This window comes from Nomia melanderi, chromosome 2, assembly GCF_051020985.1.
Source record: "Nomia melanderi isolate GNS246 chromosome 2, iyNomMela1, whole genome shotgun sequence".
NCBI lineage: Eukaryota > Metazoa > Arthropoda > Insecta > Hymenoptera > Halictidae > Nomia > Nomia melanderi.
The window spans coordinates 10,329,692-10,352,259 of NC_135000.1; the positions used below are offsets into that span (position 1 = coordinate 10,329,692).

Genomic DNA, 22,568 nt, shown 5'->3' on the forward strand with positions numbered 1-22,568 from the left:
TTTCAATATACAGTTCTCATAATTTCTCATAAACTTCCCTATCCTTATAATGAGTAAGACAAGGAGTGCGCCAGTGTGCGACAAGGATAGACAATCGTGGGTGGAGGCGATAGTAGCGCCATCTAGCAGACGGGTGTTTTCGAAGCTTCTCCGTATACCTGTAATGTGTAAGACAAGGATGGAGATAGTGTGCCACAAGGACAGAGATTGTCGCACTCGCGCCACCAACTTGGAAAAAGCATCTCATCAGTCCCTGGTGCGTATGCGCGAAGCATCAGGACCGGGAGATCTCCAGAATATGAATTTCGGTAGCGCCATCTAGCGGTACAAGCTAGCAACTAAATGCGTCGCCGCGATGTGGAGAACAACAGCTAATTCATTAATAACTCAACTATCAAGCATCATTTATGAACATTTGTAATTTTTAATTATAGACTGGACCCTCTCCTACTTTTCCATATCACTTTGGTTAAGATTTTCCGCCTCCTTAATTATTTATTAATTATTCTCCGAGTCGATGTCGCAAGGTAACCTAGAATTTTTTGACAGGGGCCCAATATACAATTAGTTGCTCACTTAATAGGAACAAATTGTGAACAGTTATGATCGAAAAAATTAGAGTAGACCCTTGGGAACATTCAGTAGCAGTTTGAACGAGATTCGAGTAATAATTAATAAGTTATTAGCGATTTTCAGGTGGGTTCTTCGCGTCCTTAAAGAAGTCGTTTTTGGCGCTATCTAGCGGACGCAGCTTGTACTATTTGGTTAGAAGTTTGCGCAATTTTCCCAATAGGTGGCGCCATTCGCTTTTACGGAATATTACTAACCTCTCCGAGAATCGCTAATAACTTATTAATCACTACTCGAATCCGGTTCAAACTGCTAATGAATATTCCCAAGGGTCTTCTCTAATTTCTTCGGTGATAAATGTTCACAATTTGTTCCTATTAAGTGAGAAACTAATTGTTTCTTGGGCACCTGTCAAAAAATTCTATGTTACCTTGCGACATCGTCTTGGATAATAACTAATAAATAATTAACGAGGCAGAAAATCTTAACGAAAGGGGTATGGGCAAGTGTGGGAGGATCCAGTCTATAATTAAAAATAACAAATGTTCATAATTGATGCTTGGTAGTTGAATTATTAATGAATTAGCTGTTGTTCTCCACATCGAGGCGACGCATTTAGTTGCTAGCTTCCACCGCTAGATGGCGCCACCCAAATTTATATTCTGGTGACCTCCTCGGTCCTGATGCTTTGCGCGTACGTACCAGGGACTGATGAGATGCTTTTTCCTAGGAGGTGGCACGGGTGAGACTATCTCTGTCCTTGTCGCACAGTGTCTCTGTCATTGTCTTACACATTACAGATATAGGGAAAAGCTTCGAAAACGCCCGTCCGCTAGATGGCGCTGCAGAAAAATGCTCGTTTTTGTCGCGTAGGCTACGACATGAATTCAGCGGCCGCTGTCACGCCAGCATGAGCGTGCCCCTGACGAACTTTTCCCGGCTTAGCAGTTGCGTATTTTGCGCTGCCAAGTTATATGCCAATTAAAATATATGAAATTAATATTTTTCATAGGTTTTAAGATTATTTTATGTGCTGAGCATCAGAATGTAGAACGATTTTATTAATTTTCTCAAGCTTTTATGAAATGAATATTTATACGTTGACAGTATGAATATTGTTGTTGTCATTATGAGTCATTGTCTTTCGTTTGACATATTGCGAGATACATTGTATGCATAGATATAGGCGGTTGGAATTTGTAAGTTTCGCAACGGGTGTTTAATATTAAATTAATTGTAAGGGACAGGAATTGATTATTCAATATCGTTGACAGCGTACAGGAATGCTAACAGCTTGGGTGTTGCGCCGTAGATGGCGAAACGGACATTCGTGACACGTATCCTGTTTTATCATAAGGCTGGGAACTTGTCTAGTGAAGAGTAAAGCGTTTATTGTATGGCCTGTCAAAAGTGGGTTAATGATATCGGTTCGACTCGTGTATATCGTTTATTCAAAATGTCAACTGAATTTGACGTTTTCGATGACAACGAGACACAGTTGTGTCAAGACCTCGGGGATGACGTCGTACAGGAGGTTTTAAAGAGTGGCACCGACCTACGCCAGTACTCCAGGCAAATTGAGAAAGAACTAAAAGAAGTTGAAAATAAATCTATTCAGGACTACATTAAGGAAAGCGAGAATATTGCCAGTCTTCATAATCAAATTGCTGCATGCGATAACATTCTGGAGGTTGGTGTATTACTGCTACAAAGTAACGAACATTGTTAGTTGTTGTCATTGAGAATTTTTCACATTTTAATAATTGTATTTCTCTTGCAGAAGATGGAATTGATGCTGATGAGTTTCCAGTTGGATTTAGGGAGCATAAGTTCAGAGATACTTTATCTTCAACGTAAATCTGTGGCAATGAGTCAACAGTTGTCTAACAGGCAAACGATTAGAGCACCTCTTAGTCAATTTATCGAAGACATGACAGTGTCGGAAGCTCTGATCGCGTAAGAATGAACTTTATTAATTTACTTCGATGTTTAGAGACTATATGGTTCAGATTTTATAAGGTTATTGACGATTTTTTATTTACAGTGGAATTATGGATTGTCCTGTAACAGAGAAGAAATTCTTAACTCAATTGGAGACTCTCAATGACAAAATAAAATTCGTGAAAGAGCAGACTTTCAAGGAGGCCAAATCTTGTTTAGACGTGAAAGATATTTTACAGAAGTTAAAAGTGAAAGCCATGGCTAAGATCAGAGCATATTTATTAGAGCAAATTTACAAGTTCAGGAAACCAATGACTAATTATCAAGTGCCACAGACCAATATGTTGAAGTATAAATTTTTCTTTGAATTTATTTTAGCAAATGAAAGAAATGTAGCAGAAGAGATATGCGGGGAATACATTAGTACAATGAGTAAAATCTATTTTTCATACTTCAAATCGTATTCTTCGAGATTAATGAAATTGCAGGTAATAAAATAAAACATACACAGAATTGAGAGGATCACCATAAATTTTATTCACTAAAGATACTTTTACACTGTACAGTTTGAGGAAGGAGCTTCCAAAGATGATTTAATGGGTGTGGAAGATACAGTAGGGAGAGGTATTTTCCATAAAACAACATTAAAACACAGGGGTACAGTATTTTCTATAGGAAATAGAGGAGATGTTCTAACTTCTCTGTTGGAAGCACCAATCATTGTACCCCATACTGCAACTAAAACAAGAGTAAGCACGTTATTATTTATTATTGTACCTCCTCTCTAAAAGTTTCACCAGTATACCTTATATTTCCATAGTATCACTACGAAGCATTATTCAGGAGCGAACAGTATGCCCTGTTGGATAATGCTTGCAGAGAATACCTGTTCTTAACCGAATTCTTCAAAGTCAGTGGTGTGCCAGCAATGGATATATTTAACCAGGTAAAGTTCTAAACGTCCTTCGTGTACTTTTGGTAATATTAACACAAGAACAGATTTAATAAATGCCCATGTGGAATATAGGTAATGGGGAAAACGCTGAATTTAATGGTGAAGAACCTGCAGTCTTTTGTGGACGACTGTTATGACACCATAGCCTTGTTCCTCTGCTTGCATTTGGTGATGCGATACCGGATAATTTGCCACAAAAGAGTTGTGCCAGCTCTAGACAAGTACTGGGACAATATGACTGCAGTGATTTCACCTAGGTGATTATATTTATACAAAGGTATATCATTGATCATTTAACAAATACCTTGTCGTTTTAATATGTCCCTTAACGTGTACGTTCCAGGTTCGAATACGTTTTCCAAATGAACATTCAAAGTATAAAAGACTGCGACCCACTGAAACTTCAAAGTGTAAAGGACAGCGAATACGACCCGTTCAAACACAAAGAAACCGGTCCTCATTACGTACGTTTAAAACACTAAGCTCAAAGAAAGTTGAATGGTCGAAACACGAGTATGAAATTTATTTATAGATTACACGGAGGTACGCAGAGTTCAGTGCTGCGATGATCTGCGTAAGCGAGGGATTCCCCTGTGAAAGTGCAATACAGCTGCTGGCGGAATTAAGGGAAGCTGTCCAGTTCTTTTTACTGAGAATGGCGACCATTTTCCCTAACAGAATCGAGCAACTAGTATTTCTAATTAACAATTACGACCTAGTTCTTAGCGTGTTACTGGTAAGATAGATATATATTTTCATGTGTCCTATTTCTACGATTCACTGATTCTTTGAAACTTTCACGTCCAGGGGCGAACACGCAACAATTCCACGAAGGAAGAAGAGAGCTTTCGCGAGCAGCTAAACGCACGTTCCGCGGAGTACGTTGAAGAGGTTCTAACGCCGTATTTCGGTGGAATAATACAATTAGTCAAGGAGTGGGAGGTGCTGATAAATAAGGGCCAGGCGGACGATCTGAAGAGGCAAGAAGGGAAAGCGTTGGCCCTCGTACAATCGTTTACGAACAATTGGAAACGGGCGTTAGAAGAGATTAATCGTGAAGTAATTACGTCCTTCCACAGCCTGGTGCTTGGAACGACGCTAGTGCAAAGTGCAATGACCCAGCTGGTTAAATATTACAATAGGCTTCACAAAATCCTCCCGCCAAACGCGCGGACACAGTTGACTAACATTCATCACATAATGATAGAGATTAAGAAGTACAAGGCGATCTACTAGACCTACAACCGCGATCACTCGAAACTTAGGTAGTGTGAGTTCAACGATTCGATCAAATCAGTTTACACGTTGGTTTTAAATAGTTCGATTATTACACATTTACATTGAATGATTTCTCTGAGACTATAACATGTACTTATAAATTTAAACAAACATTTGCAGCTCGATGTACTCGATGATGATTAAACTTAGTACATAATGTGCTTGTCACGGTGTACCAGATATCTTTCACATTTCGTTGTCTGTTATGTACATAATTAATGCTTTATATATATATATATATATATGTATAAAAATATATTTTTCTCAAAGTTCCGTTATCCTTTTCACTTTTAATTTTGCTACATCTATGGCAGATCGTGCGTCTACTCGTTGGCTGCGTCGAGCCTGTCGTTTCTTTTTACAACGGATAACGACGGTAGTAGTAGTGAATTACAAAGCATCAGTACGAGCACGCGCCGTTACTTGGATCGGTCTGGGACCGGATCCAGGACCGGTGATCTCCAACGGACGTTCCCGCGTCGTTCTCCAGGATTCACAACACACCGTCGATCGCGTGTATGACTCCGTTCGTCGCTGGAACGTTGTGCGTCACGACGTGCGCCTCGTTCACCCGCACTCGACCTGCAACACGATTAGGAACCGTTCATTGTTCACTCTGGAAATATTTCTCTAGGTCAACAGATACAAATCAAGTATAACCCACCGCCGTTTTTGTGAATATGAACAGGCGACTGAGGGCGAAGCGTGTCCTTCTGCAAGTAATACCTCATCCCTGCCGTGTACAGAGTGGACGGTAGAATGTGCCTGGAAATGATCGTCTTCGCCGCTTCCGGTCCATCTTCCTCCGACCAAATCGGCGCTCCGTCTTTCGACTGGGTCGCATCGAAAGCGGAGTCGGTCGGGGCGAAGATGGTGAAGGATTTGGGCCCTGGAAATATAGATCAATTAGCGGACGAGCATCTAGTTTTCTGGGAATGATGAAATAATGTCTAGAATAACCGTAAATCTAGTATTAATGAGCTGCGAAAACCGAGTACCAAGTTCCAGTACTCCAAGGGATAAATACAGGATAATTCCAAAGAGTTAACCCTTTGCACTCTAGAGGTGATTCTCAGTCTCCACTTAATTTGCAAAATTATAAAGTTTTTTATATAATATTAAACTTCGTATGATACATCAATACATGAAACATTGAAATAAAATAATTTTCGTTCTTAATTTATATACGTTCTCTCATTAGTTTCAAAGAACATTTGTATCTTATAGGAGAATGTTGAATATTTTTAGTAAAAACTTTCGAGTGCAGAGTTAAGTCTACATAGAATCAAATGCAATGATTTATAAATATGAAATATATCCCAATGAAAAGGAATCAGGTCGTTCACCTGACAAAGTGTCCTGAAGGCCAGAAACGTAGAGCATCTTCAAGAAAGTGGTGAACCTTCTTTCGCGGTCAGCTTGCAGGGTCTGCACGAGGTCACCGACCGGAAGCGGGAACATCACCCTGTCCACTGCATGGGCGACGCCTTGCGGGATCTCGATGTCGCGTTTGTTGGGCGCAACTTTGGCTCCGTTTATCGTCGTCAACTGCTCGGATCCATGGAACAGCGAATGAAACGGTTGAACACCTCGTCGCGCGAGTACACTCTTTCATCCAAGACGTACCTTGACGTCGTTCCACTCGTGGTCGTGCGTCGCGTACTCGTTTACCCTGAGCTGGGTCCCCGCCAAGCTGACGCCGGTCATCTCGTCCTGCAGAGTGTCGATCCTGAAGGCTCCCGGGATCACGTGATGCAGCAGAAGCTGTCGAGAACGTGCAGTGTTAGTTCTTTGATTAATTGATCGATAGACTTTGTAATAGTGCAATGCGACGATAGAAAATGCTCAAAATGGAAAAAATATGATATTAAATCATTTGATTGAATTGCGTCATTATTGCACGGTGACCTTGCTCAATGTTGCATTCGGTAGCATTGTTTATAATATACAAGTGTTGGCAAATAATCGTCTTTCCATTGAATGAACTGTAGTAATTTGATTTGATTCGTTCAACGTGTTGACCCTTAGAGAGGAGACAAACCCTTCAAACTCTGTAGGCTCCAATATTGCACCAGTTATATTAAATATTTTAATGAATCTTAAAGAAGCTACCCTAAAATTATTAGATTTTCCACACATCCGAATTTTGTACTAAGGAAAATCAAAGATCTAAGGAATGTTATAGCTAGGAGTACTATAAAAATTAGTTGCAGTTGCTGATAGATTACAAAACGACCTGGAGTGCAAAGGGTTAAACTATTATCATTGTCCTTACTCCGCTGAGAAGTCGCGGATTGTCTCTGAACTTCTGCTCAGCCTTCTCCGGTCCTCCGAGCTGCACCAGCAGCGTCCTGAAGGCTTTGTCCGTCGGCACGAACAGCGTGTACGGGCCTGAAACGTCACACGCTCAATTAGAAACGGCGCGAAGGCTGACGAACAGACAGATAAATAAATAAATAAATTGAACGGAAGGCCTGACACGATTCCGCACAGTCCCATTGTTCTCGTTGCAGCTGACCGTTGAGTAGCGTCCAATTAAACGGCGGCCGACGATCCGTCGATACACTGGCAACGGCGGGACAGGCGATCGACTTCTAAATGGCGCAGGATATAATCGATAAACGACACGGGGACAATTAAGGTAACCGTCGATAATTACCAGACGCAATTACGTCGGTTTTGTAACGTGGGAGAATCGAACAGCGAGAAAAGACCATCATTGTTCCCGCGAAGAGGCGGCTGTGTCGAAACTGCGCCGGTTGCCCGTGAGAACATTTTTCCAATGAACGTTGCATGGCTAACGCCGGCCGGTGGGAAGCGACGAGCGCTCGTGTGAACAATCAAACTCAGCCGTGGTAAGTGTATCACGGCGACACGCTTCGACCCTTTACAATACTTTCTGACAAAATCAGCCCGAACGCGTCTCAATCGGTAGGACTCTCGACGATAGAAAACAATTCAATATTATGGACAAATATTATCTAATCTAGAAATCTATCAATTTCTATGAGGACCACACATCAATGCCTCGACAGTTCTAGCGTTGAGTACCAGACAACAAGACACATCAATCTTCGCGTATCCAATTACATCATTCCTTCGCGCTTTCGTTTTCGGACAAGACCTTGAACCGTTAGAACGAGGGCAGGGTTCAAGCCAGGTTCCAGAACGGACTGCGACGGTTCAGGAGATCTCTCACCAATCGGTCAGTTTGCATTTCTAAGCTAGTCTTCCATCGGTTCGACTTCCTAACTTATAACCTCGGAATTGATTAGTAGTTTTGATGCTTTCACGACCTGGAGTGTTACATTCATTTCTCCACTAGGAATTTTTTCCCAACGTTTCGCCAGCATTGCAGTTGGCTTCATCAGGGGCTAAAGACATCACTGATACTGATGTGTGCCGAGGAAGAGTCTCTTTAATACTAGGTTTACGGGCATTTATTGTACACTTCATTCTATTATTCCTAAAAGAATTGATGCTCGTTTATTTAGATTGTGGGAACTGGAGATTTGATAGTAGGTAATTGGGGTACATGCCAGTGTGATCGCATCAATCAAACTCGGCGTGAACATTTACAAAATAATATTTCTAAAATCCAATATGCGTCAGTTTGACGCGTTCCGTAAACCTAGTGTCAAAGGGTACAGGGTACGTATTTAACACTAGATTTACGGAACCCGTCGATTTGACGGACACTGAATTTTTTAAACATTATTTTAGTAACAGTAAAGTCGATTTTGATTCGTACAATTATGCGAATACGTATTGCAATACTTTAGTTTTGAAGCTACGATTTTCGCGATTTATATAGACGAGCATGTAGTTTTCTAGGAACAATAGAATAAAGTATAGAACAAACGTCCGTAAATCTAGTGTTAAAGAGACTCTTCCTTGGCACACATCAGTATCAGTGTGCCCTTAGTCCCCTGATGAAGCCAGAAAGAAAAAATTTCTAGTACACGGCTCTCCCTTGAAATTGAGTTCACCGATAAGGTCACCGACGAGAACTGTACCTGTCTCATTCAGGACACTGTCGAGTCCGGATTGCCTGAGGTACTTGGTCATGGCGAACAATCCTTCGCGCTTGAGCAGCGTCGCCAGGCCCTCCTGCGGCCGGCTGTTGGCGGCTGGGTACTCCGTCGGAGAGGACAGCGTGGACCTTTCGAAGCCCTCTTGGTAAACGTTGTTCTCGTTATGTAAGGTGGTCGCCGGCCTGCCGGTAGTAGAAATCGGCCTCGCCGTCGGGGGAGTTTCACTGGATGGCCTAACGGTGAAGTGAACGTAAGAAGCGGTCGAACGGTGCGGGAAAGTCTGCACGGGGCCCGGCGTTGTCGTAATGATCTCGTTCACCGGAGCCATGGTTGGGATGAAGTGGCTCCTGGTCACGGTCGGGTATTTCGCCGTGTTGCCGGTGACCCTGCCGTCTTGGTCCGCCGCGGTGGACAGCGACCTGGGGGTCGACAGGGTCGTCTCGATGGGATTCAGCGAGTTGAACACGTGTCCGGTCACGCTGGACGCCGACGACAGGTACTTGTCGCCCGTGGACACCGAGTTCGGGGAGACCGTCACCTGCGGCGAGTACTCGACGGACCTGCAAAGACGATCGGTCAGAAACTGTGCGTATTCTTTATCTTCAGCTGTTTAGTCTCCCGATTTGTCCTTTTCTAACGCTTGGAATTTTCCACTCACCTGTCGCTCTGCACCAAGGAAACAGAGCTGAGGCCTGCGACGGTGCTGGGTCTGTAGGTCGTCGAGACGGTGCTCCGCACTGGCGAGTACTCGACGGACCTGAAACGGTGAACGATGGAACATCAACGAATCTCTATTTCAGGTGTCGAGTTCTGTTTCTAGTTCTAACACTTAGCCAACCGAATGGGGAGATCTTCCACTGTTCACTCAGCAACGTATTGCCTATTCTGTTTATCTTTTCTTTTGTTTAGTAAGTCTCCAAGTCGGATTATTTGCAGTCAAATGCGGTTCTTGTTTTTGAAAAACACAGTTCCTAACCGAATTGATTGTGAGTTCAATTGAAGATAATGGAGGAGGTAGTTATAGTTCTTTTTAGACGGTCGCCTAAGTTCTACTCAAGTTCTCTCCTGCTCACCTGTCACTGTGCACCGAGGAGACCGTGGACCCTCCGACAGTGGTAGGTCTGAAGGTCGTCGAAACGGTGCTCCTAACAGGACCTGTCTGCTGCCTGGCAGCAACCTTGGTCAGATTCGCGGAGCTGGGCGGCAGCTTGAGTTCGCCCTTCTTGATCCTCTCGACGATGGAGTCCACGTCGCCCTCTTTGTCCGCGTTGCCCTTCACGCCTTGCACCTTGTAGCTGCCGTCGGGCTGCTCCTCCAGCACGACGAACGTGACCTTCTTCGCCGGCAGGCTCTGGATGGGCGCCTTGCCGATCTCCTCCAGCTTGCCGTCGCTCTTCTGCCTGATCACCTCGAAGTCGGCGCCCGGAGGCAGCACTCCCTTCGTCAGCTCCTCGAGGATAGCCTTGGGAGGTTTGACGGTGGTCGTGGTGGTGAGCAGAGGTGCCGGCAGAGTGGACAGAGCCGAGACGTCGTCGATCACCTGGATCTTCTTGCCATCAGGGAGCACGATGTCCCTGGTGCTGACGTTCCTCGCGTCGTCGTCGACGGACTTGGCCAGCGCCAGCTTCAGCTGCTTCAGCAGAGCATCCTTGTCCGAGCCGGGAGGTCCTGACAGGGTCTTCGGGTTCTTCTCTTCGCGGTCCACGGGCCTCTCGGTCTGATAGACCACCTTGATCCTGGGCTTCGGCTTGCCCTGCTCCGCCAGGCGAGCCTCCTGCTCCTGGATCAAGCTCAGCAGGTTCTCGGGAATGGCGGACGACGAGACTCTCGTCGTGGGCCTCGTCGTCGAGACCTGGCGAGTCGTCGAGACGATAGGCGTCGTCGACGTGGCTGCGATGGAGTACTTCTTCTGGTGAGTCTGTATCGCCTTCAGGAACAGCTCCGTCTCTGACGGAGTGATCTTCCTAGCGGTCGGCAGGGACACCAGCACCGACGAGGCGGTGCTGCTGGGGAACGCGGTGGACAGGATCGCGGTCGGGGCGGCGGTGGGCGCGGCGGTCGTCGTGCTGGTCGCGTCGGCCAGCTTGCGCAGCTGGTCCAGCCGCAGCAGCTCCTGCTGCTTGCGCACCTCCTGCTGCTCCAGCAGCAGCTGCTGCCTCTGCTTCTCCAGCTGCTCCAGGTCCCGCTGTTTCTCCAGGTACTCCTGGAACTGCACGGTCTGCTGGTCGGAGAACAGCGGCTGCGACAGGTCCTGGCGAACGGTCTCGAACCTCTTGCCATCTTGGTACTGACTGGAGAATTCCGGTTGCAGTTGTTTGGGCGACTCGAAGCGGGGCTGCGACCTGCCGGCGTTGCTCAGGTAGTTCGCGCTGTTCAGCTGCTGCGCTATCTTCAGCTGCTGCTGCTGGATCAGCTGCTGCACTTGCTGCTGCTGGCGCAGCAGTTGCTGGATCTGCTGCTGCTGCTGCTGCTGCTTCGAGCGGTCTACTTTGTATTTGGACAGCGAGGAGTACGAGCTGGCTAGGTCCTGCTGCGGCCGCCGGTACCGCTGCTGATGCTGCTGCACGTCGCTCAGGATCTGCGCCTGCTGCGACGCTGAGAGCCGCGGCCGCGGGTCCGAGGACGGTCGACTCTGAAAATCCCGTTCGGTAAGGTTATCAATCTACTGTCGTTTTGCGAATGTTAATTTTAGCGTTGAAGTTCGTGTAGATTATTCGGAACTCTCCTTAGTTTCTGGGTCGTCGACTCTAGAACCCTTTGACCCTTTGCGGTTCGACGTGCTCTTGGTTTCTGACGCTCTATTTATTTATTCAAGAATATTTGGAAGTCATTGAAATGTTACCTTTAACCCTTAGCACTCCAGATGGTTTTGTAATTTATCAGCAACTACAACTAATTTTTATGGTATCTCTAGTGCAAATGAGAAATGCTGTAACATTCCTTCGACCTTTTATTTTTCTTTCCAGTACGAAATTTGGATGCGTGGAAAATTTAATAATTTTAGAGTAGTTTCTTTGATTCGTTAAAATATTTGATATTATAACTGGTGCAATATTGGAGCCTACGGAGTTCAAAGGGTTAAATGGTACAATTGTACTACAAATATAGAAAAAATTGTTAAAACAGGTAGAGGTCGCAATAAAATAGAATGTCGAGTCTGACATAGGACTGTTAAGGGTTAAGTACCATCGACTCATCATCCCTCACATCATCATCATCCCTCCGACAGTTGGGACAGGATTTGACACGGAAACGATGGACCAGATGGTTCTCGATTAAAGTTCGAGGCGGCCATCTGGATTGCGATTATTCGAAGACGCTGCGAAATGAAAACCGCGAGGCGGTTGGACTTTCTCGGATCCCGGGGAGATTGTCTCACAGCCTCGCGCGGCGGGAAGGGGCAGAGAACAATGCCTCGGTTAATTACCGCGATCTTAATTGCTCCGGACTGTTCGTCTCTCCGAGGCGAAGTTAATCGCTGGCTCACGGTCGTGAACGAGTCCTACGGAATTTCTATATTCCGCGAATCGATTTTCGAGCGTTGTTTATCCGTTGCCTCGTTGCTCCTCTCGCGGACGAGGATTTTTGCGTTCGTAGACATTTCGCAGATAGTACTACAATCTAATTGAAATTACAGAAGTCAATTTCACTGAGCCGGTACCCTTTGCGGACGAATGTCATTTCGAGATGAAGTTTTCGTGTTTCGAAGATTAAGTCGTAACAAATAATTTAATTACTCAAACACCAAGAGATCAGCGCGTAGTTTCTTTTTCCTATCATTTAAGGAATCGATGTATCATTTAGCTTCATCTGCTGAATATTTTGTATCAAGGAATCTGCGTCCGCAAAGGGTTAATCGAGCAACAACCGAGCATCCTGCGCTCGTCTACATTTGTTAACTTTGAAAGCATCGATATTGGCACATAACCGCACAAGCGGTTGACCTAAGCGGCGGCCAATTAAACGGGCACTCGAGCAACGACGAAACCGGGCTCTGGAAATGCAAGGAACAGAAATTCAATCCCGTCCGTAGCATTCCTCGAGGTGGTTGCGCGCGAGGCTGTTGGCCATTGCTTTCCCACAGCTGATGCGAAAAGCTGACCGTTTATATGTTCTGTCTCTTTCGTTCGAACGACGCGTTGCGCCGCGAGCGAAATCCATTCACCCGGTTGCGTCGCGGATGCTGGCATCAAGTTCGACGCGTCCGCATCTTATACGAGCCAGTCTTTTTACTCTTCAAAGTGGCGTAAGTCCGTTTCTCGCAAGACGTGCGATTCTTAGAGAGATGGCCCACTTTTTCAACCCTTTAACCCTTTGCGGATGAAGATTGTTGGAAGCATACAAAATATTCAGCAAATGAAGCTAAATTATTGAACGCTTAAATCGTAGAGAATAAGGAAACCGTTCTGATTTCTCGCTGTTCCAATAGTCAAATCATTCGTTCGCAATTTAGTATTCTAAGCGTGGAAGTTTGATCTCAGCAAAATGCCGACATTCGTCTGCAAAGGGTTAGTGCGAATAGAGCTTTGAAACGGTATATTCGAACATTGGTAAACGTTAGTGAACCAGTCAACTGGTAGTATTAACAGTAGTAATACTAGTAATAATAATAATATAATATAGTATAACAGTAATAATAATAATAATATCATGATTATTATTACTAGTATTACTACTATCATCATGATTATTATCACTAGTATTACTACTATCATCGTGACTATTATCACTAGGATTTCCCAGAAAAATCTACTAAAGGTTCCGTTAAAAATGGCAAGGTTAACTAACGCTTATCGCGAAGATACTTCTGTTTGCGACCTAAAGGGTCGAAGACCAAAGGGTGAATCGATCGAGTCACAGGCGAGGCTGTTCGTTCGCGATGCGGAGAGTCTCGCTTTCCAGTTTCATTACCGAAGAGCTCGCTCTTCCGGGCCGCGGTTTTGTTTTTAGAAAGGTGTTCGGACACGCTTGTGGAAAACGTATCGGCGCTGCCCTTATTACATCGCGGCACGGGGGTTGCGCAACCCGGCATCGGCACGTACGATCGGACGCTCGCATTAATCGCGAGACGCGCGGGTTCTCCTCGTAATCAGTTCCCGTTGCATAACGGGTGGGCTCTCCTTCACTTTTACGCTCGGCAAACTGTATCCGCGGCTCCCCGTTCGAACGGCCGCGCGATTTTTCCTGGCTTTCGCTTTCGATCGCTTTCGATCGCCTTCGCTCTATTTTCCCGGCGGACTCGCTGATCGTCGATACGGATCTTGGCACTGGGACTAGTCGGTGGGCGGGTCCTTTGCCAGCAGTTCCTATCGCTCTAGGTCAACACGATTCTCGGTGTTTTAACTATTCGATACTAGTAACGTTTTCAGCTGACCTTTTATCCTACTAGTTCCACTGGTTCCGCTAGATCTTACTAATAATCTGGTAATCCACTAATAATCTCATTTCTGGCTTTCGGGAGAGAGTCGTGTCCACTAGAAATTTTTTTAGCCCCCTAATGAAGCCAGCTGCAATGCTGGCGAAACGTTGGGAACAAATTCCTAGTGGACACGGCTCTCCCAAAAGCCAGAAATGAATGTAACACTCCAGGTCGTGAAACGGCTACCGAGAGCCTCCTAGGTAGCACAAAGGGCAGACAGCAAAGTCGGTAAATTGTAAGCGAGAAAGAAACTAGAGGAAAAAGTGAGAACGGTTCCGGAGGACTCGCGAGGAGCGAGAAGTAAATCGAAATTAATCAGGAAGCGGCGTCCGTTTCGAAAGTCGTGGGAAGAGGTACGGACGGGGTTCGGTTTTAAGATATTACCGACTTTCTCTGCGCTTTAATGGCGCCTTGTTCGCGGTGTCTTCGCGGACACTTCGGCGGCGCGTGATTCATAGATCGTGGGGATCTCGTGGAAGCAAATGAGAAAAGCTTCCAAGCTGGTGGCAACTTTGTCGCGGCCAGTTCGATCGTTTGCGTGCGGGTCGTTAGCTACTTCTGGAACGTGGGAACGCGAGAACACTCTGAACGTGTCGATCGAAATGTACTAATGCTAGGCAATCGAGGCGTTCGTCGGATCGAATGACCACACGCCTTTTCTACATTTTAGAGTTTCGGTATTCAAACGTTTCACCTCGTTCGAATGCTTTGTTGAAGTTGACTACTCTGGTTAACGAATCGGGTTCGTTATACCGTTCGGGACCAATTGTAAGAAGAATAATTATACAAAGTAACAAATGAACATTTCTATAAGTTTCGAATGAAAGTCTCGAAGAGAGTTTCGATAAGGATCTCCCAGAAATGTTCGATATAGATTGAAGAGACCTGTCGAGCGTCGAGGATGGCGTTGAAAAAATTAGTTCGGTCCCTCGCGCGTCAAAGCGGGTAAACGAACGGATGCGAAACACGATCGTCCTTCATTTTCCGTAGAAAGTGCAAGACAACCTGCCGCTCGATCGCTTTTACTTTCTATTGCGCGCGGGAGATCGTTCGTTTTACAATTAGTGAAAGGACGACCTGCAACGTAACCGTTTAACCAGGTTCCCTTGCGCGGGTAGTCTCCTATCGCTGGAATTCGATCAGGAAAGATCTGCCCATTATATCATAACTGGACTGCGGATCTTTATACGTTTATGGGAAATTCGAAAGTCGATCGCGCGGAAATCTCAAGTGCGATGCTTCTAATTAGACTCTTGAAAACGAGAATTTCCATAAAGATCTACAGTGTAACGTGTTATTATACAAATAGTTTAACCACGTAATCGGATGATAGGTAACACGAGATCTACGATACCCGACGATTAATAATTCTAATGTCTTCGTTAAGGATTACATCGAGTCATTAGACGAGTAACGTCGTTTCTAAATTGCGAAACGTCCATTTGACTGTTTTCATGTTCCAACGATGTAATATCGCAGAAAACGCGGTTCGACGAAGTTCTGCGTGCTTCCTTCGATCTATCCGATGACGTGTAAAACTAGAACGTTCTAGGTGAACGTTTGCGCCGCAAGAAAATCAATGGCACGCGTGATCTAATAGATGTTACGTGCGGCACGCGATTAATTGGCCGGGCTCGGGGTGAGAGGCGCGTACCGACGAGAAAGATGCTGGGCGAGTCGTCGACTCCTCGACCGGGGAAAAATCGGAAAAATCGAGAAACGGGAACGGGAACGGCAGCCGTTTTTTCTTCCAGCGATTACGCGACAAGGACAAATTACACGCAAGAAAGTTGCGTCCAGTTTGTCTGCTCCATTCAGTCGTTGTTTTCCTGCTTGTTATGTTCTGCTCGGCAACATCTAACCATTCTTCGATTTTCGGAACGTTGCGAGTGAATAGGAAACGAGCTAAATGGAAATAAAAATATAAATGTAAATATGAAGGTAAATAGACTTAGAAATAAAAGTAGAAACATTGGACACCGTAAAAGCAGTAATTGGAGATTAATAGCAGATTATTTCACTTGTCGACGAGAGAACACGTTTCAGATTACATACACTTGTATAATCGTATCAATTTTCTCAACGTGTGTTTGATCGTTCTAGAAAATGAATAGCTCAATTTTCCAATAGGTAGACAGATTATGGAAAGAGTGTTCCGCATAGCTCGCCGCAAAATGGAATGTAAAAGCCAGTGTTCTCCGTTTATTGGCCTATCAATCAATTTCTCTTCCCCACGTGTGAGCCGGAGGTCGAATTTGCGACCTCCACTTTCCTCTGCGTGAACGTTGGGTAGAGCATACAAAGGGTATTCCATTTCAATTAACTCTGATGACTAATAATCGTTATAAATCTCCGTCATTGTTCTGAATATCGAACAGTGATGTGTACGTGCAAGTGAGTTCTTCGCCTTTTGCGCGAACTAATCGAGTTATACAATTAACCCTTAACACTCGAGAGGTGACTCACCATTTGATTTGATATAATTACAAACTGTTATACATAGTATTAAGTTTTGCATAATGCATCAATATGTGAAATATTTATATAAAATAGCTTTGTCTCTTAATTTACGTGTTTCTCATTAGAGTGTTCCTCATTAGGATAGTGTCGAATGTTTCTAGTGAGAAGTTTCCGAGTGCCATGGGTCAAACGTGAAAAGTTCTATGGTGTATGAAGCTTCTGAAGCATAATAAGTATAATAAATAGAACATTCGTTATCCATTTATAACAGATTATTCCACGCCCAACCAAGACCGCGTACTAACGCGTACACGCGTCCGTATTTTCTAATGATTTCTAATGATTTCTAACGTTCGAGGAGCCACTCTATCGCACAGCTAATACGGCCTGTACGTGGCTCGCGATCATAATAATTAGAATAATCCGACGGCCGCTTGAAAATCATTCGCGACACGCTCTGGATACGCGTTTATCCCGTAGCGAGAAAAGAGCGGCGCGCAAGCTGGAAACATCGCGGGCTGTTTGCATTGGAATCGATCGACAGGAGAAAATTTCTCGGTTACGCGTTGCATTTTCAACGCGAATAATTAGTAGCACACGTAACCAGCTAGTATAAACTAAGAATTGACACTTAACCCTTTGCACTCGACAGGCGACTCCCAGATGATTTGATCCAGCAAAATAATAAATTTTGCTATTTACCATTAACCTTTATATACTGCATCAGTATGTGAAATATTAAAAGAAAATAGCTTTGTTACCTAATTTATGTATGATTTCTTGTTAAATTCATTTTAAAGAACCTTGTTTATTTCTAATTAGGAAGTATGGATTATTTCAAGTGAAAAGCTTTCGAGTGCAAAGGGTTAATCTCTGATATAATAACTCTGATACTCGATATTGACGTTGATAGCTATTATAGTATCAATTAAGAACTGTAACAATTAGTACTAAGTAGAAACTAAAACCTGATACTCGACACTAGTACTAGAAGAGAAAAAATCTCGTCTTCGATTTTTACCTTTACAATTTTTCAAATTACACTGAACGATTTCTGAGAAATCTTTCGATAAACCGGTTCACCGATATACTTTCCAAGGTATAAATCAATCGCAGTCGTAACGAACGCATTTCCTCGATTTATGTAAAGCTATGTATATCGAGCAATTTCATGTGGTTCTAGTATTAAGCAACTTTTCACAATTAAACACCGTACTCTGCACGGGCTCGTCCCGAAGCTTCTGCTTTCGCCTTTCACAAGCCATTTCTTCCTACCATGTTCTTATAACGGGTTGGAAAGTGATCATGCTACTCCGAAAATTCTGCGAATTACGACATCCGTCACACTCTACGTTCAAAGTTACACAACTTGGTTAACAAAAATCGTACATCGATTTTCAAGGAGTCCCCATAAAAGGGAGACTGTAATCTTCCAATTCACAATGAGTTCGATTTCAAGAGAAACTCTTTAATCTCCGCGGAGGCGCTACAAGCTTATTCGAAGAATTTTAGAAACGAAAAAGGAACGTCCACTTTCTCGCGCGTTACATAAAGCAGAAAAGATCGCAGGGAAAATGGCATATGGGAAGCGAAAGTAGAAGCTCCAGGCTTGAAAAGAAGCCCACGCCGAGCGCGGCACGACTTCTCGCTATAAAGTTAGAGATCGAAAGATCGACGGTCCCTCGATTATTCTACATTCGACGCGTATGAATAAATATCCGATTAAATGAATTTGAATATTCATCGAATTTCGTTCGCTCGCGTGGACCGAGAAGAAGAGGAAGAAGGAGGCGTCGGGCAGCCCGGCGGGCAGCAGCCGATACTTTCTTACTTTCTCGATACTCGCCGCGGCGATAAACGTTAAAAGAGAATGCTGTTTACAATGTCTTTTACGGTGGTTTTTTGCGGGCCGCCATGAAATCCGTGAAATCGAAAGTCTCGCGCGTAACTATCGGGAGAGGAAAACCGGAAGCGAGCGAGGATGTCGCGGCCGCTTCCGTTTCCAGCGTGGCAGCGCCGTGTTTTTCTGAGGACGCCGCCGAAAGATCGCCGGCGAGTCTTCTTCGCTTCGATCCGGACGAGAGTGAAAGGACCGAGGATCGTTTCTACACGGGCTCCTCTATCCGGTATCCTCGATTAACCACGATCGAAGTGGAACTTGAGAAATTGATTATCCTAGTTTCACTCGGGGCATCGATTTCTCGAAGGCCTACACGAAAAACACGAGACAGAAACTGAAATATTTCACGACTGACCGTCTGCCGCTTGACGGCTGATTTTTATTCGGATATAAATAGAAAGAATTATTATGGGAGTATTTGGTGTCGCGGTTCTTATGCTAGTGTTGTCTAGTTACAATGGATTATCTGTGTTATTGTTTCCTACTGTAAACTACTATGCGCTGTATGGTTAATTACTAGTATACTGCTATTGTACACTGTGCTTTCTATATTGCTCTTTAATACTGTACTAGTACTTTATACTGTGTTATGTGTTACTATTGCTGCTGTAAACTACTATACGCTGTACTGCTACTTACTAGTATACTGCTATTGTGTACTACACTTTCTATATTACTCTGTACTACTGTACACTGTGTTATTCGTGTTACTATTGATACTGTAAACTACTATGCGCTATATTACTCACTAGTACATTATTGTGCATACTGTATTGTCTACATCACTATTTACTATACAGCCACTATGCGCATTACTACACCACACAATGCATATTAAAATAGTTTCCAAATAATTGGTGAACGCCAGTCACCGCGTTAAACCGCGTTGCGTTCGGATCGTAACGAGTTACGAGCTGGAGAAATTGCCGATGAGTCGCAGGAACCCGAACGATAGCGTATGAAAGTAGAACCGAGATGTTCACCCACTAACAGAGTGACTTCTGACCCCTCTCGCAGCCTTCTCCCGCGAATTTCTGCCCGGCACCGTTAGATATCCCCGTCCCCGTCGCATCCTATATCGGTTTTCCGCATCTCGTTCGCAGCATCTCCTAGCAATTGCTAGATTTCTCTTTGGAACAGAAACAACGCTGCGTTTAGACTAGGACTGCAGTGTCTAGCTAGTCTATCCTACATATTCGATCGCTTTTTATCGCTTTCTATCGGTCTGGGTCAATAAACACCTTCCAATAATTTTAATACAGTGATCATTCACGATTACTAGTCAAATCTAATTGCTGCTCGCTTAGTTTTTCAGCCTAGTTGCGACCTACTTGATAAAACTACTTGAACACTACTAGGACAATCAGAGCTACTAGATACACTAGAACTACTAGAACTCCAGTTTTACAACTAGTTTCAATACTCAAGTGCATACTTTTGAAAAGAATTCTTAAAGAACCTGATTCGATAACAGCCAGACAGAAATACAAGTAAATCGAAATCCTAATGAGCACGGGTCATTAGGTTCTATAAAAGAATCCGAACATTAACATAGCTAGTCGCATTTTCCAGTTTCTCAGTTCTCCGCACGCAGATCGCACGCAAGAAAGTGAACCCCCTGTATTCGCGAGCCGACATTGAATTTCATCCTATCGCTAGTTAACAGAGCGAGCAAAGTTAATGGCGTGCCGCAGGTTTTTCACGGGTCTGCCGGCGAAACTCGTGGCCACCCCCGCCTGGGCGCGAATAAGAGACAGCCGGTCTATAAAAGGGCACGCGTGCGTGTGGCCTGATTGCGCGACAGGACAAGTGGCTGATCAATCGGCGCCGATTCAATTAACGCATCGTTGCAACTATCTTATCGCTAATGATCCATTAAAAGAAAATCTGTTGACGCTCATTAATTATCTACTTTACTCAAAGAAAATAAATGCTTCAAGTAAAGCACGTATTCTGAAAGTATCAAGAAACTCGAATTTCTATGAACTTCAAATCAAATTTGAAAACCTGTTTCCTTAATCGTTAAGTTAACGTTTAGATAGAATTCAGATGAAAGTTTTCATGCCACGATATTATAGGTCAAGGGGTTACGTTCACCATGAGAATTCTGAGCGTTTCATATAATAATTCTATATAGTATACCAAGACGGTGGATCATATTCTTCCCCAGCGAACGAAAAGCGTTTGGCAATAATTCCTTAATCACGAGTAACAATCTAATCGAGCACGCGCGTTACTTATTACTATCACGAGCAAAATCATGCAACCACTTAGCTACCGATAATTATATCCCAGGTAAAAAAACTTAAAAAATCTTCCTCTGAATGCTCTTCCAAGCAGTGCGATAGAACGTTACATAATGATTTGCAAAAACGGTGTCCTTATCTAAGCGTTGCTACATTAGGTTTCCTCTCACAATCCTTAGTTAATTGGCTGTTGCTTTCGATGATTTCCTTTCTCCGCGAATGAAAAAAGGAGCACCGATCGTTTCGATATCTGAGCCTCTACCGTAAACGTGTCCGATCGTGATTGATATTGGAAAGGTATGTTCCAGCGGAAACAGTGTGTCGGAAGTAACCAATTATCGGCGCGGTGGAAGCAAAGCGATCGAACGTTTCCTTGGATATTTTTCTCGCGTTCTCCATCGCATTCCCAATGCCAGTGGTACAGATTTTTCGGTGTCGGAACGATCCTTGGGTCCGTTGGGAAGAGCGGTCCCTTTCTCGGCCGATTCTACGCCGAGACACTTTTGCATTTGAAATTCCTTCGCGTTTAATTCGAAAGTGTTTCTCCCATTCTCCCACGCATTGTGTCGGCTCGAAGGGAATACGTGTTGTGCGAACGTGGAAAAAGGACACTCGTTTTTCCCGTAACACCGTGCGCGTCTAACAGAACGCTCGCTTCTCTTTCTTTTGTCTTGACACCAGAACTACATTTGCATTCGCCGGATTTGCTCAGTGTCAATTAGCTTGTCCAAATGATTTACAATCAGTATCTATATCGTAACATCTCTTTACTGATCTCCTTAGCAAACCTTCGAAATTTCTAAATAATTCCGAGTTTTACTAATATATCTTCCAAATTTCTTAGCAATCTTTTCTGATTCCAAAAAAATCAGAAACAGGTCGCACTGACTCACTCATTCGGTAGTTCTAATATTAATTAATTTTACTACTATCATATAATACTAAAAACAATAGTATATAGACAAGTATCGAGTAGTCTAGTATAAATAAAAGGGTGCCACTGATACTGACCTGTTGAAAATGAGTTAAGTCTGGTGCCGTGGGGATGGCCGGGTCAGCGTCGCCGAGGACGGCCGTGATCCTGAGGACCGAGGTGATCCAGAGGAAGCTGAGGACGCTCCCTCGCCGCATCGTCGTCGTCTTCTTGCCGACAAGAGGCCGATGCTCGATCAACACACCCTTTGCTCCTCCGACGAACTTCACCTCAGGACCATCGAACTCTCACTCGACTCAAATCGACTCGTTCTCTCGCTTCCCAAACGGGGCGTCTTAAAAAGACAGGGAAAAAAGCGAACTGTTACACCGTTCCCTCTTCCGCGAGCTTCGAGAGGACGTTCCCTCTCCCTTCCTTTGTATCGAGTGAATTTAAAGGAAGCGGATTCGAGTATTATGCGCGCGTCACGGTAGAATCGCGGAGCCTCGTTCCTCTCAGCGAAACAAAAAATGCGAAGGAAAGTCGGCGGGTTAACGGCGAGGACGCGTCGGTGTCGGTTCGCTTAACGAGTTCGCGCGTTCACGAGGACGGGTTCGAAACTGTACGAGATCGGAAAACGTCTGAGAGTTTTACTCTTCCAGCAGGGGAAGAGTTCCGGCGTGAAGACCAGGTGGGAGACGAACAGTAGGTAGGACGGTGAACGTCGCCGAAGAATAAACCCACTTCTGTCCTCTCTTCTCTCTTGCCGCTTACGCCTGGCAAATCTTTCAGCCGGTCCTGTTGCTACGGTTTCGTGGCTCCTGCCAGTGTCCTGAGTCCTCCTGAAAACGC

The 22,568-nt window shown here is 44.5% G+C and overlaps 2 protein-coding genes across 8 annotated transcripts in view; one reads left to right on the forward strand and one right to left on the reverse strand.

Moving 5' to 3' along the window:
- Nucleotides 1-1,550: 1,550 nt before the first annotated feature.
- Vps52 (vacuolar protein sorting 52) lies at nucleotides 1,551-5,017 on the forward strand. Its single transcript, XM_031990560.2, has 10 exons — nucleotides 1,551-1,769; nucleotides 1,845-2,260; nucleotides 2,351-2,526; nucleotides 2,615-2,999; nucleotides 3,078-3,260; nucleotides 3,332-3,457; nucleotides 3,539-3,723; nucleotides 3,810-3,930; nucleotides 3,999-4,202; nucleotides 4,274-5,017. The coding sequence occupies exons 2-10, from the start codon at nucleotides 1,967-1,969 to the stop codon at nucleotides 4,700-4,702; spliced, it is 2,103 nt and encodes a 700-aa protein (XP_031846420.1). The 5' UTR covers nucleotides 1,551-1,769; nucleotides 1,845-1,966; the 3' UTR covers nucleotides 4,703-5,017.
- Nucleotides 5,018-5,166: 149 nt separating this feature from the next.
- Nucleotides 5,167-22,568, reverse strand: part of LOC116432992 (uncharacterized) — a 38,375-nt gene continuing 20,973 nt past the window's right edge. For 6 of the 7 annotated variants that reach the window (XM_076365100.1, XM_076365099.1, XM_031990553.2 and 3 more), the window contains 9 exons: nucleotides 21,815-22,558; nucleotides 9,852-11,410; nucleotides 9,437-9,535; nucleotides 8,761-9,338; nucleotides 7,020-7,135; nucleotides 6,371-6,508; nucleotides 6,091-6,292; nucleotides 5,409-5,633; nucleotides 5,167-5,326 (listed from right to left, as the gene is read on the reverse strand). In XM_076365100.1, the coding sequence (XP_076221215.1) occupies nucleotides 5,238-5,326; nucleotides 5,409-5,633; nucleotides 6,091-6,292; nucleotides 6,371-6,508; nucleotides 7,020-7,135; nucleotides 8,761-9,338; nucleotides 9,437-9,535; nucleotides 9,852-11,410; nucleotides 21,815-21,934 (3,126 nt within the window). In that variant the 5' untranslated portion in view covers nucleotides 21,935-22,558 and the 3' untranslated portion in view covers nucleotides 5,167-5,237. The remainder of the gene's footprint in view (nucleotides 5,327-5,408; nucleotides 5,634-6,090; nucleotides 6,293-6,370; nucleotides 6,509-7,019; nucleotides 7,136-8,760; nucleotides 9,339-9,436; nucleotides 9,536-9,851; nucleotides 11,411-21,814; nucleotides 22,559-22,568) is intronic. The other variant, XM_031990557.2, reaches the window with a different exon arrangement.

What these genes read in the sequence shown, in the direction of transcription:
- Vps52 (XM_031990560.2), top strand. Translation starts at nt 1,967, where the DNA reads ATGGCCTGTCAAAAGTGGGTTAATGATATCGGTTCGACTCGTGTATAT. An exon ending in CATGCGATAACATTCTGGAG is followed by an intron (nt 2,261 to 2,350) that starts GTTGGTGTATTA and finishes TTTCTCTTGCAG; the next exon opens with AAGATGGAATTGATGCTGAT. An exon ending in AAGAAACCGGTCCTCATTAC is followed by an intron (nt 3,931 to 3,998) that starts GTACGTTTAAAA and finishes ATTTATTTATAG; the next exon opens with ATTACACGGAGGTACGCAGA.